The 12376-nt window shown below is 50.9% G+C and overlaps 1 protein-coding gene across 1 annotated transcript; it reads left to right on the top strand.

Annotated features, from left to right (window-relative positions):
• Nucleotides 1-497: 497 nt before the first annotated feature.
• On the top strand, nt 498-12031 carry ANKRD54 (ankyrin repeat domain 54). The gene is made up of 8 exons (XM_060025636.1): nt 498-900; nt 2554-2601; nt 6980-7078; nt 9426-9497; nt 9999-10046; nt 10120-10244; nt 10452-10559; nt 10897-12031. Exons 1-8 carry the CDS (start codon nt 576-578, stop codon nt 10969-10971), a joined length of 900 nt encoding a protein of 299 aa, XP_059881619.1. The 5' UTR covers nt 498-575; the 3' UTR covers nt 10972-12031.
• The last annotated feature ends 345 nt before the right edge of the window (nt 12032-12376 follow it).

The raw sequence follows: 12376 nt of genomic DNA, 5'->3' as shown, positions 1-12376 counted from the left end.
TCACTTTCCTACTTACATTCTGTATTTGTGGGAAGTTCTGTGTTGTTTGTTTTTTTTTTTTAACGGTCATTGATTTACACATTTTCTTATCTCTCAATCCCTTTCCTTTGCCTTCTTCACTTTCCTTTGTGATTGGCTGCAAATCATCTTAACATGACTGGCTAGGGCATCTGCCAGTTATCTTTCCCTTGATCCGATGGGAGAAATGGGAAGAAAAAAAGTGTCTTAAACTCCGCTGTTTTATTGGCTCCGCTTAGGGACGTACGGCGAAGACTTGGGCATCTCAAATTTATGATTGGTTCTTATATCCGTCAGTCACGCTGCAGCGAACCAGGTTCTTCGGCCCGTACCACTCCCGTTTGGCTGTAGGGGGGTGGGGTTTAGGCTGGAAGGGTTTTCATTGGTCCGGAACTGCCCCGCTTGCGGCCCGAGCCCGCCCCCCGTTCGGTTGCCGTGGTTGCAGGCCAGGCCCGCCCGCTTGTCCTCTGACAGCGAGCCTTAGGGCGGAGGGAAGCGGGTCGGTCGGTCCCACAAGCACGAGGCTCCCGCGGCCAGGCCAGCACGGAGCCGTTGCCATGGCAGCCGCCGCCGGGGGCGCGGACGAAGAGTCGCGCTCTGGCCGCTCGAGCTCGGATGGCGAGTGCGCGGTGGCGCCAGAGCCGTTGACGGGCCCCGAGGGCCTTTTCTCCTTCGCCGACTTCGGGTCTGCGCTGGGCGGCGGCGCGGGGCTCCCGGGCCGAGCGGCCGGCGGGGCCCAGTCCCCGCTACGCTACCTTCACGTCCTGTGGCAGCAGGAGGCGGAGCCCCGCGATGAGCTGCTCTGTAAGATCCCCTCCGGACGGCTGAGGCGCGCCGCCAGGCCCCACCGCCGGCTCGGGCCCACGGGCAAGGAGGTGCACGGTGAGGAGCGCGGCGGGAGGCGGGGCTGGCCCTCGGCTGAGAATCGGGCCCTGATCTCCCCAGCCCGTTCAGGATGGTGTCCTCCGACGTCTGAGTTACGGACCTGGAGTGACCCCTGAGTCCACTTTCAGTACCAATAGTAGAATTATAGCTGCTAAGGACCATGAGTGTAAAAAAAGTAGTCTTCCCGCTCAGAACCAGTCCCGGTGGCTTTTCACATTTGGTAGTTCTTGAATAGAAACTTTTCCTGACTCCAGGTGTTTATTTGTAGATAATAAATGGGATACTGGAGAATATTATGATATCAGAGCCAAGTCCTACCAACTTACTTCTTTAAGTGCACAGACCTGAATTGGACTTTTCTATCTCATTTAGGTCTTAGGCAAACTGTAGAACCTTTCAGCTTTAGTTTTCTCATCTGTAGAATGGGTATGGTATGCTTCACAGGGATGTTGCCAGAGTTATTAAGTAAGGTAAGGAATATATAGTTATTATTCTGCCTTTGTTGTGTGCCAAACACTGTTGGGTGGTTTCTGATCATTTCTGATCCTCGTCATAACTCACTGAGATCCAGATACTGTTCCCATTTTACTGAAGGTGAAACTGAGGTTCAGAGAAATTGTCTTGCTCCAAGTCACATAGCTAGAAATTGGCTATGCTGGTATTAGAACTCCTGCTCTGGTACTTCTACCATATTGTCTTTTACATTTTATGGATGCCATGGAAACCCTGAAAGTTTTAAGAATGGGGACTTTTAGGGGCCCTTTAATACCTACTTGTATCTTAGTGGTGTTATGAAGATTAAATGAAAATTTGAAAGTGCTATATGAATGTAAGGAATCGTTATATATATGAATTGCAATTTTTGTCCATTTCTCTGATGATAAAGGCATTGCTTTCTATTAGCCTCTAATATACAGGTAGTGTCATTGTGGAGAAAAAAGTTTCTCCATAGGAATCATCAAATTTAAGTAAGTCATTTGGGAGTGGTCTGTTTTGAAAGAGGATATAAGATTATCTGTGTAACCAGCTCACAGAGCGCTTCCGTGTAAATCACCTCATTTGGTCTTTGCAACAACTCAGGCCTGTCAGGAAAGAGCTCAACCTTGTTTTGCAGGTGATAGACCTGAGGCCCAGGGGGTTAACTAACTTGTTCACGGTCACCCAGCTCCGACAAGCGGCAGAGCCAAGACCTGCCTCCAAAGGCCTTGGAGGATTTGCTACAAAATGTGGCTTTTGCACTAGCTGTGTCACCTTTCAGGTTTCTCCTGGTTCCCGGGGTAGTGTCACTTGTATCCTGGCCCCTCTCTTTCTCTTTTTTTTTTTTTTTTTTTTGCTGTACGCGGGCGTCTCACTGTTGTGGCCTCTCCCCCTGTGGAGCACAGGGTCCAGACGCGCAGGCTCAATGGCCATGGCTCACGGGCCCAGCCGCTCCACAGCATGTGGGATCTTCCTGGACCGGGGCACGAACCCTTGTTCCCTGCATCGGCAGGCGGACTCTCAACCTCTGCGCCACCGGGGAAGCCCTCTCTTTCTCTTTAGATGCCATTGTGGCTGAGTGGTGGGTAGCTAGGAAGCCATCACTTTTTGCTTCATCATGGCCATTGCTGGTTTGTTTTTTTTTTTTAACTGGCACTCTTACTGTCTTCACAGCTCTGAAGAGGCTGAGGGACTCAGCCAATGCCAACGATGTGGAAACAGGTGAGTGTGCAGAGTGAGTCCAGCTCCCCGGTCTGGTCGGGGAAGGAAGAATCCAGGTAACCAACATCTGGGAAGACAGTGCTTGAATTCTGCTGGCTCACCCCTAGGACCAGGCTCGCTGTACTTATTGTATAACTGCAGTCATCTTGCAGATGACAAGTCTGGCTCAGATGCTCACTCTTCCCATGCTTCCCTGTCACCCTGTACTTCCTGATGTCATAGTGTTTATCATCCTGTGGGCTCCATGGTGGTGGGGACCATGTCTGCTTTTGTATCCCTGGCACCCAGCCGCAGAGTAGGAGCTTTTTGGAACTTGTGGTTAATGGGAAGGAACAGTCAATTTGAAGTGCCAGGAGAGCCACCACCTTCAACTGCTCCCTGAGGGCTTGTGGTAGTTGGATCAGTGGTTCTCAAACTTTAGTTGACAGAACATCTGAAAGGCATGGGAGAGGCTCCTAGCAGGACACCACTTTGTTTTTTGTTGTTGCTCTTCACCATTTGCTAGCTGACAGGGCAGTAGCAGCATCAAAGCTACAAGACAAGCTATAGGAAAAAAATTTTAATTGTATCCACTGACAATTCTTTCTGTGAATCAGGGGAAAGTGGTATATGGGTTTTCTTTGGCCGCTGTAACAAATTACCACAAAGATAATGTAAAACAACACAAGTTTATCATCAGACAGTTCTATAGGTCGGAAGTCTAACACAGGTCTCACCAGGCTGAAATCAAAGTGTCTGTATTTCTTTCTGGAGGCTCAAGGGAGATCTGTTTCCCTGCCTTTTCCACCTTCTGAGGCCGCCCGCATTCCTTGGCTCGTAGTTTTCTACCTTCATCTTCAAAGTCAGCCGAGGGATAAGAGCCCGTTTATAGCAGGCGTGGAGAGAAGGTCGTTCCCCTCAGGGAGCTGGGCGTTAAAACACAGGCCTAGAGTGGGTCCCTTATCCCTGGCAGAGCATAGTGAGCAGGCCTGGAAACTGGAGGGGTTTCCAGCGCTCTCCACTTTTATCTCTTTTCCATGAACTTTAATATTGTGGAATATTTGGGTAGCAACCTATATAGCTTTTCAAGGAAAGATGATGTGTTCTCTTTTTAATATCTTGAGTGTGTGGCCAGAGAATATTTTAATTATACCTCCGTTTCACAGAAAGTCTAGTTTATCTTTTTTTTTTAAATGGGTTTATTTTCTTTTATTTTCTTTCTCACATTTATTTACTTAAAGATTTATTAATTAGTTTTTTTTTTTTTTTTTCCGGCCGCGTTGGGTCTTAGTTGAGGCATGTGGGATCTTTTGTTGCGACGCATGGGCTTCTCTCTAGTTGTAACGTGTGGGTTTTCTCTTCTCTAGTCGTGGCATGCAAGCTCCAGGGCACGTGGGCTCTGTAGTTGTGGCGCACGGGTTCCAGAGCACATGGACTCTGTAGGTTACGGCACATGGGCTCTGTAGGTTGCGGCCTGCAGGCTCTCTAGTTGAGGCGCGTGAGCTCAGTAGTTGTGGCGCTCGGGTTAGTTGCCCTGTGGCATGTGGGATCTTAGTTCCCTGACCAGGGATCGAACCCACGTACCCTGCATCGGAAGGCAGATTCTTAACTACTGGACCACCAGGGAAATCCCTCTCTCTTTTTTAAATTGAAGTATAGTTGATGTACAATATTATATAAGTTACAAGTGTACAGTATAGAGATTCACAATTTTTACAGGTTATACTCCATTTATAGTTATTATAAAATACTGGCTATATTCTAGTTTATCTTTTTTTTTTTTAATTTATTTTTGGCTGCGTTGGGTCTTTGTTGCTGTGCACGGGCTTTCTCTAGCTGTGGTGAGCAGGGGCTGCTCTTTGTTGTGGTGCGAGGGCTTCTCATTGTGGTGGCTTCTCTTTGTTGTGGAGCACAGGCCCTAGGCATGTGGGCTTCAGTAGTTGTGGCACGTGGGCTCTGGAGCGTAGTCTCACTAGTTGTGGCACACGGGCTTAGTTGCTCCGCAGCATGTGGGATCTTCCTGGTCCAGGGCTTGAACCCGTGTCCCCTGCATTGGCAGGCGGATTCTTAGCCTTTGCGCCACCAGGGAAGTTCCACATCTAGTTTATCTTGAATCAGGTGTCCACATGATGGTTTTATTATTTTGGTGGAAATGCTGTAATTTTCCATTCAGAGTCTGTGACACACCCATCTTCAAATCTAAGTGGCTCTTAGATTTACCAGGCCCTTGCAGGACTCTGACAGCGAAAGTGGCTGTAGATTGGCCTCTTCATTCCTTTTCCTGTATGGTTAGCATTTTGTTTAATCTTGCTCTGCATGTTTGTTGGTTTTTTTGGTATAGGTTAGCAATTACCGTGGATGTAAAGTTTATACCCTGCTATCGTTAAATCGTAAGTGCCTTTCTGTGAATTCATAATCATTTAAAAGACTTTAAATGTGAAAATAATATGTGCATTTAAAATGTTTTGAAAATTAGAAAAATCTTCATGAAAAACATCCTTAATGTCAGCAAAGGAATCTCTGTTAATATTTTGGTGAATATCCTTCCTGTCCTTTTTCCTATACAGAGGAAGTTTCTTGAAGGGCTTGCAAACTGTGCTGTATACACAATTTTGTAGCCCGCATAATGTTTTGTGTATCATAAACATTTTTCATAGTCTTCATAACCATTTGTCTTTTCAAAACGGAAGCGTTATTCTTTCCTATTTATAGAATGAATATGTAGCTGTACAATTTTTTTGAAGCTTATAAAGTAAAAAGTAGAAATCACCTTGCAATTCCATGCCTCAGTTATAACCACAATTTGTAGTGGACGCACATGATGCCTTCAGAGGGACAAAGCAAGAGTTATTTAGTCAGTCACATGTTTGCACACTGGCTTTTCATTTTTAAGATAATTTCCCAGGAATGGGGTTGTTACCTCAAAGGATACGCCCATCTTGATGGCTTCTGATAGATGTTGCTGAAGTGCTTTCCATAAAGACTGTAGCTGCACAAATCACAGAACTGGAACTGACTATTTTAGCTTTGCTCTATCTCTTGGATACTGGCCCTCGTTTGGTGATGAACACAGAGGTGACTGGAAGCTTCTTCTCCTCCACTCTCATAACCCTTTCCCACCACCTTCATTCATTCATTTATTCAGTCAGTCAGCAACATTCATGGAGCAGGGCAAGTCATATCTTGGTCCAAGATATTAAGAAACAAAACAAAAAACCTACAGAATAGTTGGAGAAGAAGAGTATAAAGCAACACCACTTCTAAAAAAAAAAAAAACCCGAGGAAACTGAAGTCCTGTATTTAGTTGGAGAGGTGTAAGTTCTCGAGCCAGAGAAACCTGGGTTCCTATCCCAGCTTGGCCTCCTGTTGGCTTGGGCTGGAGTCTGTCTCCTGATCTGTACCATGGATGTGATACTGTGCTGAGTGGTTGAGGGGTTTGGCAGTCAGGTACCTGACACCTGGCTGGTGCTCTGTCTACAGTCGTAGTTACTCTAAAAGAGCACAGCATATGAATATGAGAGTAGCAGGATGAACAGGGCACTATGGGGATGCAGGAGAGGGGGCAGCTCACTCAGCTTGAGGAGATGAGAGAGATTCACAAAGCAGGAGATACCTGGATTTCATTTGGAAGGACTCAAGTCCTTGAGAGCTTTGCTGGGGGCTTACTAGAGCATTTTGTTTCTTGCTCTGAATGATGTTTGGCGGTAAGTTCTGCCTTTCAGTTGACGTGGACGTGTAATGCACAATGCCTCACATTTTATAATGGCTTTGTACTTTTCAAGGAAGGAATTGCTCATCCATTATTCTCATTACAGCAACTCTGGAGGTTAGCAGGGCAGAGATTCCTCCCATTCGCTGGTGAATGGGGGCCTAAATCTAGGCCTTCCCACTGCCCCGTGCTGTTGGCAATGAACTCCTTTCCTTTTTGCTTAGTTTAGCCTGGGACTTGGTCTGTGTGGCAGAGCCTGTGCTCCGTCCACTCTAAAGGGCTGCCTCCTGGGAGCAAAGTAAGAATCAGCCCACAGCTCGCTCGGCTGTGTCCAGCTGGAATGGATGTGCAGCCAGATGCAGGGAGAGGGGCGGGGCCCGAGTCTACGCCGGGGACTTCCACGGCTCCCAAATTTCTGACCCTGAGGGCCGAGATTCTTCTATGATGTTTTATCCCTAGACACGTAGTTTGAGCACCCAGAATACGGGCCCTCAGTTGTGCCCTCAGGAGAACAAGTCCCTTGTCATGGCAGTGCCCGTGGGGCCAGCATCTAGGAGGGACTGGCTCTCCCAAACATTGTCAATGCCTTGCCTGGAAGGGCCCCTGAGCATCCCCATCTATCCCCTGGGGCTGCAGCCTGGCTAACACTGCCACTCTCTCCACTTGCTCCCTCTGTCTTCGTGGTGTCAGTGCAGCAGCTGCTGGAAGATGGCGCGGATCCCTGTGCAGCTGACGACAAGGGCCGCACAGCCCTACACTTTGCCTCCTGCAACGGCAATGACCAGATTGGTGAGTCCTGGGGAGGGGGAGGGGGAGGGAGGGAGGCTGGGCGAGTAGCATCACTTCAGAGGGGCTGGGGGAGGATCTGCTGTCTGCTCAGCCGGGTGCTGGATATAAGGAAGACCCAGCCCCTCTCACTCCTTTAGCCTGTGGAACTGGCACTGCCAGACCGGGCCAGGGGTCCACCAGGGGAAAGAATATGATTGCCTCTGAGGTCGGACCAGTCCTTCAAGACGTTCAGGCAGCATTTACTCAGTGCTAAGGGCAGCAGCGGGACAGCCCCCCCTTTTTTATAAGTTTTTTTTGGACGTGGTATAACTTATAAACAGTGAGCTTTCTGTGTGTATACACTGCTGTAACCGCCTCCTGGATCAAAATATAGAATATTTTCAGCACCCAGCAGCCTGCCTCATGCCCCTTCCAGTCCTTACCCCTGCGTGGACCTTGATCACCATAGATTAGTTTTGCCTGTTTTTCAATTTCACATAAATGGAAGCACAGAATATGCACTCTTTTGTATCTTGAATTCTTTCACTCAAAATTGTATCCTTGAGGGACTTCCCTGGTAGTCCAGTGGTTAAGTCTCTGCGCTTCCAATGCATGGGGGAGGGTTCTGTCCCTAGTCGGGGAACTAGGATCCCACATGCTGCGCGGCCAAAATACAAGAAAAGGAAGTATATTCTTGAGACTCATCCCTGAAGGTTGTGAGTAATGGTAGTTCTTTGCTCTCATTGCTGGCTGATGTTTCATCGCGTGACGGACCACGGTTCACCTGTTCTGCTATTGATGGGCATTTGTGTTTTTTCCAGGTCTGGACTATTAGGAGGAGCAAAGCTGCTAGGAACATTTTTGTACATGTGACCTGATGGATATAAGCACTTATCTGTGTTAGAATTGTTGGGTCACTGGGGTACACACATGTTTAGCTAGCGTGTACTACCGAACTTTTCCCAAAGATGGTTCTACCCATATACACTCCCACCAGCACTGTGAGAGAGTTCCACATTTTCCCACATCCTTGGCAATGCTTGGTATTATCTCTTTTAAATTTTAGCCCTTCTAGTATAGTGGTATCTCCTTGTGGTTTAACTTGCGTTTCTCTGATGGTCAGTAATGTTGAGCACATCTTCAGGTATTTATTGGCCATTTTTGTATCCTCTTTTGTGGAGTATCTGTTCAAGTCTCTTGTCCATTATTTTTAACAAGTTGCCTATCTTTTTCTTATTGATTTGTAGAAATTCTTCATATATTCTGGACATAAATCATTTATTAAATATAAATGACTTTCTCAGCTTGCCTGTTTGTTCTCTGAATGTTCTCATTTGATGAACACAAGTTCTTAATTTTAATTTTATTTATTTTTATTTATTTATTTATATTTGGCTGCGTTGGGTCTTCATTGCTGCACACGGGCTTTCTCTAGTTGTGGCGAGCGGGGGCTACTCTTTGTTGCGGTGCGCAGGCTTTTCATTGCGGTGGTTTCTCTTGCTGCGGAGCACAGGCTCTAGGAGCGCGGGCTTCAGTAGTAGTGGCTCGCAGGCTCAGTAGTTGTGGTGCACAGGCTTAGTTGCTCCACGGCATGTGGAATCTTCTGCACCAGGGATCGAACCTGTGTGCCCTGCATTGGCAGGCGGATTCTTATCCACTGCGCCACTAGGAAAGTCCCACAAGTTCTTAATTTTAATGATTCCAATTTATCAATCTTTTCTTTTTTACGGTTAGTATTTTTGTGACCTGTTTAGGAAATCTTTGCCTGTCCCAAGGTTGTGAAGATATTCTCCTGTTCTCTTCTACAGGCCTGACTGTTATAGCTTTCACATTTAGGTCATGGTCCCTCCTGAATTAGTTTCTGTATATGTTGTGAGGCTCAGATTGGCCTCCTCATGTGAGTTAGTCTGCCTGCACATCCATCTGGGTAACTGGTGAGCCCTGGTGATACCACAGCCCGCCCCTGATGTGACGTAGAGACTCGTGAGGAGGGGGTGCTCAGCATCTTCTATTGGCCTAATTCCCACTATGGTGCTTGGCTGTGGAAGGAGCAGAAAATGCCCTGAGAGCCTTCACTAGCAGCCACTGCTATTGGAAGAACTTCCTTTAACCCCTAGAGTCTCAGTCCCGTAATGCCTGCATAGGCCAGGGGGCCCTCCCAGAATCCTCAGTTCCTGGCCCTAGAGTCCTGCACATGAGCCTTAGGGGCGAATGAGCCAGTGAGTGAGTGGATGAAACAGCGTGGGGGACTGTGTGAGCTTTCAGTGTCCCCCACTTTGAGCGAGCCTCTTTAGCTAGGTCACGGGTGGGGTTAGGGTGCTGCTCATAGAAGCCCCCAACAGCTCCTCTTGGGTTTTCCTGTTTCCAGTGCAGCTGCTTCTGGACCATGGAGCCGACCCCAATCAGCGAGACGGGCTGGGGAACACACCACTGCACCTGGGTAAGTGCCTGGCGAGCTGCCGAGACACCCTTCTCTGCAGCACAGACAGGCTCCTCTGATGGAGAGCCTGGGGTCCTGCAGGCTCCCAGCAGGCTCTGCTGTCATCTGGGGGGAGCCTGAGCCCCCAGGGCCACACTCCCCTCGGACTGTGTCCCGTGGCTGTCCCCATCCATCACCAGTTGGCTGTGCCCTGAGCAGAGTTGATTTTACAACCTGAGCTGACTCAGCAGCAGCTCTGTTAGGGGAGGTTCCCGCCTTGCGGCTGACTCACACTGTGGCTCACGGTGAGGCAGGTCCCGTCTCCAAGCCTCAGTTTCCCCAGCTGTACAGGGAGGGAGTCGGATTTGATCACCGAGTCCCTCCCAGTTGCTGCCTTGGGGATGCCTTCTCAGGGGGCGTGACCTGGCATCGGGACCCTCAGAGACAGTCCTGCTCCTCTGGTGGGCACCCAGGCCAAGCCCCAGTGGTCCTGGACTCTCAGTCCCTGTTCTTCTCCCTCAGCGGCCTGCACCAACCACGTCCCTGTCATCACCACACTGCTGCGAGGAGGTGAGTGGTCTCCTCCCCTTCTCCCTCCTCTCTCCCCCTCACCCCCAGCATGCTCACCTCTGCCTGCCCACAGGGGCCCGGGTAGATGCCCTGGACCGAGCGGGCCGCACGCCCCTGCACCTGGCCAAGTCGAAGCTCAACATCCTGCAGGAAGGCCACTCCCAGTGCCTGGAGGCCGTGCGGCTGGAGGTGAAGCAGGTGAGCGCCCCCCTCAGCTGAGCTGCGGCCCCGAGCAAACCCTGGGCAGGTGCTGCCCGAACCACAGACACGCCCGCCTTCAGCACCAGGGCTCCTGGGTGGCTTCACGCGGACCCCAGCTGGCACCTGTTCCACTGTGCCCCTCGGCAGCAGCATCAGGCCGCTCTGTGCCTCCCAGCACACCCTCAGCCCACCCTCCGGTTTCAGATCATCCAGATGCTGAGGGAGTACCTGGAGCGCCTGGGGCGGCACGAGCAGCGGGAGCGGCTGGATGACCTCTGCACCCGCCTCCAGATGACAAGCACCAAAGAGCAGGTGAGCCGCAGCTGCAGGTCCAGACCCAGGCCCTGGCCGGAGCCTCAGGGCCAGCCCACCCCTGCTCTGACGCAGGAGAAAGGCGTGGCTGCAGGCCTGTCGCCCACTGTGGACCTCAGAGCCTCTGTCCACTTCCTTTGAAGCTTCCCGGGCCCTTCTCTCTGGGGCGGTCTGAGACCACCTGGCAGCAAGGATTCAGCCTCAGACAGCAGCTCCCTAGTCATGGTGAAGCCACCACATGCCCTGCGGGGAGAGACAGTGTCTGCCCTCCATGCCTGTGGTGCTGCTGGGGGGACCCGGGGGCACCCCATAACAGAGCCTCGGTTTCATCCCGCAGGTGGATGAAGTGACCGACCTGCTGGCCAGCTTCACCTCCCTCAGTTTGCAGATGCAGAACATGGAGAAGAGGTAGCAAGAGAGGCTCCCTGCCCTCCCGCTCCGCCGCTCTCCCCCGCCCCACTGCCCTCTCATTACAAAGGAAAAGCCCAGTGCCTGGGACTTTGTCTGCCGAGGCCCTCGCCCCCAGCTGCTGCGAGGCAGAGATGCTCCCTCACTGACCTCAGCGCCACTCCCAGCCGCGGTCTCCATCGTCCCTGGAGGCCGGGACCACAGCCCACAGCGTCTTCCTTCGGCTCCCACGGCGCCGCAGCCACGCCTCACTCAGCTCTGGCCGACGCGCTATCCTAGCAGGCCTCACTCGTCCCATGGCCTCCCTGGCACCCTCGGCAGGCCCCAGACCCTTCTCTGTCTCCAACCGTGGGCTCGTTGTGGCCAGCAGGGTTTGGCTTAGGGCGGGCACCCTCTGGCCTAGAGGGCTTCTGGGCTGGCCCCGCACCTCTCACCAGCACTTAGATTTAGGCTTGTCACCGGACTTTCAAGGAGACATGGCAGTGAGTTTCTCTGGTTGGAAGGAGGGGGTTGGTGAAGCCTAGACCTTAGAAATACAAGGTTAGGAAGGGCCCGGCTGAACCCAAAGCAGGGAATCCCCAGCCTTTTTTCTCCCAATCATTGAAACACCAGGAGGGGGTCGCCATTCTGCAGCCTAGTTGTAGTAGGTGGAGGAGTGTCCCCCAGGATGGCCATGTACTAATCCCAGGAACCTGTGAACATTACCTTAAATGACAAAAGGGACTTTGCAGATGTTATTAAATTAAGGGTCTTTAGACAAGGCGACTGTCCTGGATTATCCAGGCGGGCCTGATATAATCACACGGATCCTTATTAGAGGGAAGCAGGAGCTCAGAGAGGAAGCAGGAGATGTGGTGACGGAAGCAAGAAATCGGAGTAACTCGAGGAAGGGGTCACAAGCCAAGGAATGCAGGCGGCCTCCAGAAGCTGGAAAAGGCGAGGAAATGGATTCTCCCTTCAGAGCTTCCAGAAGGGGCCGGCCTGCCGACACCTTGACTTTAGCCCAGAGAGATCTCAGATTCTGACTGCCAGAACCATAAGAGAATAAATTTGTGTTGTTTGAAGGCCCAAAAACTCATTGCAAAGAAGCCCCACCCCGCCACCCCCTGCCACTTCTGCCCCGACAGGAGCAGACATTATTCCCCTTGGGACTCCAACACGCCAAAGGCGGCGCCCCCTCCTGGAAGGGATCTGCCACAGCAGGAAGCCTGAAGGGAGGGCCTGCTGTGCCCAGCCCTCTCCCAGGAACCATTCTACTGCAGAGTAAAGACAGACTGTTTCCAGATCGGCAGTCCCTGTCTGCTCTGGCTCTGCCCCACCTTCCCTCTCACCCAGTTGGCATCCTGGCTGCTTTTCAGAGGAGGGGAGCTTGTCTCCCAAATCCCAGCTCGATCAGACCTGAACTGAAC

The sequence above is a fragment of the Delphinus delphis genome, chromosome 11, assembly GCF_949987515.2.
Source record: "Delphinus delphis chromosome 11, mDelDel1.2, whole genome shotgun sequence".
NCBI lineage: Eukaryota > Metazoa > Chordata > Mammalia > Artiodactyla > Delphinidae > Delphinus > Delphinus delphis.
This window is presented reverse-complemented; position numbering and strand designations above follow the sequence as displayed.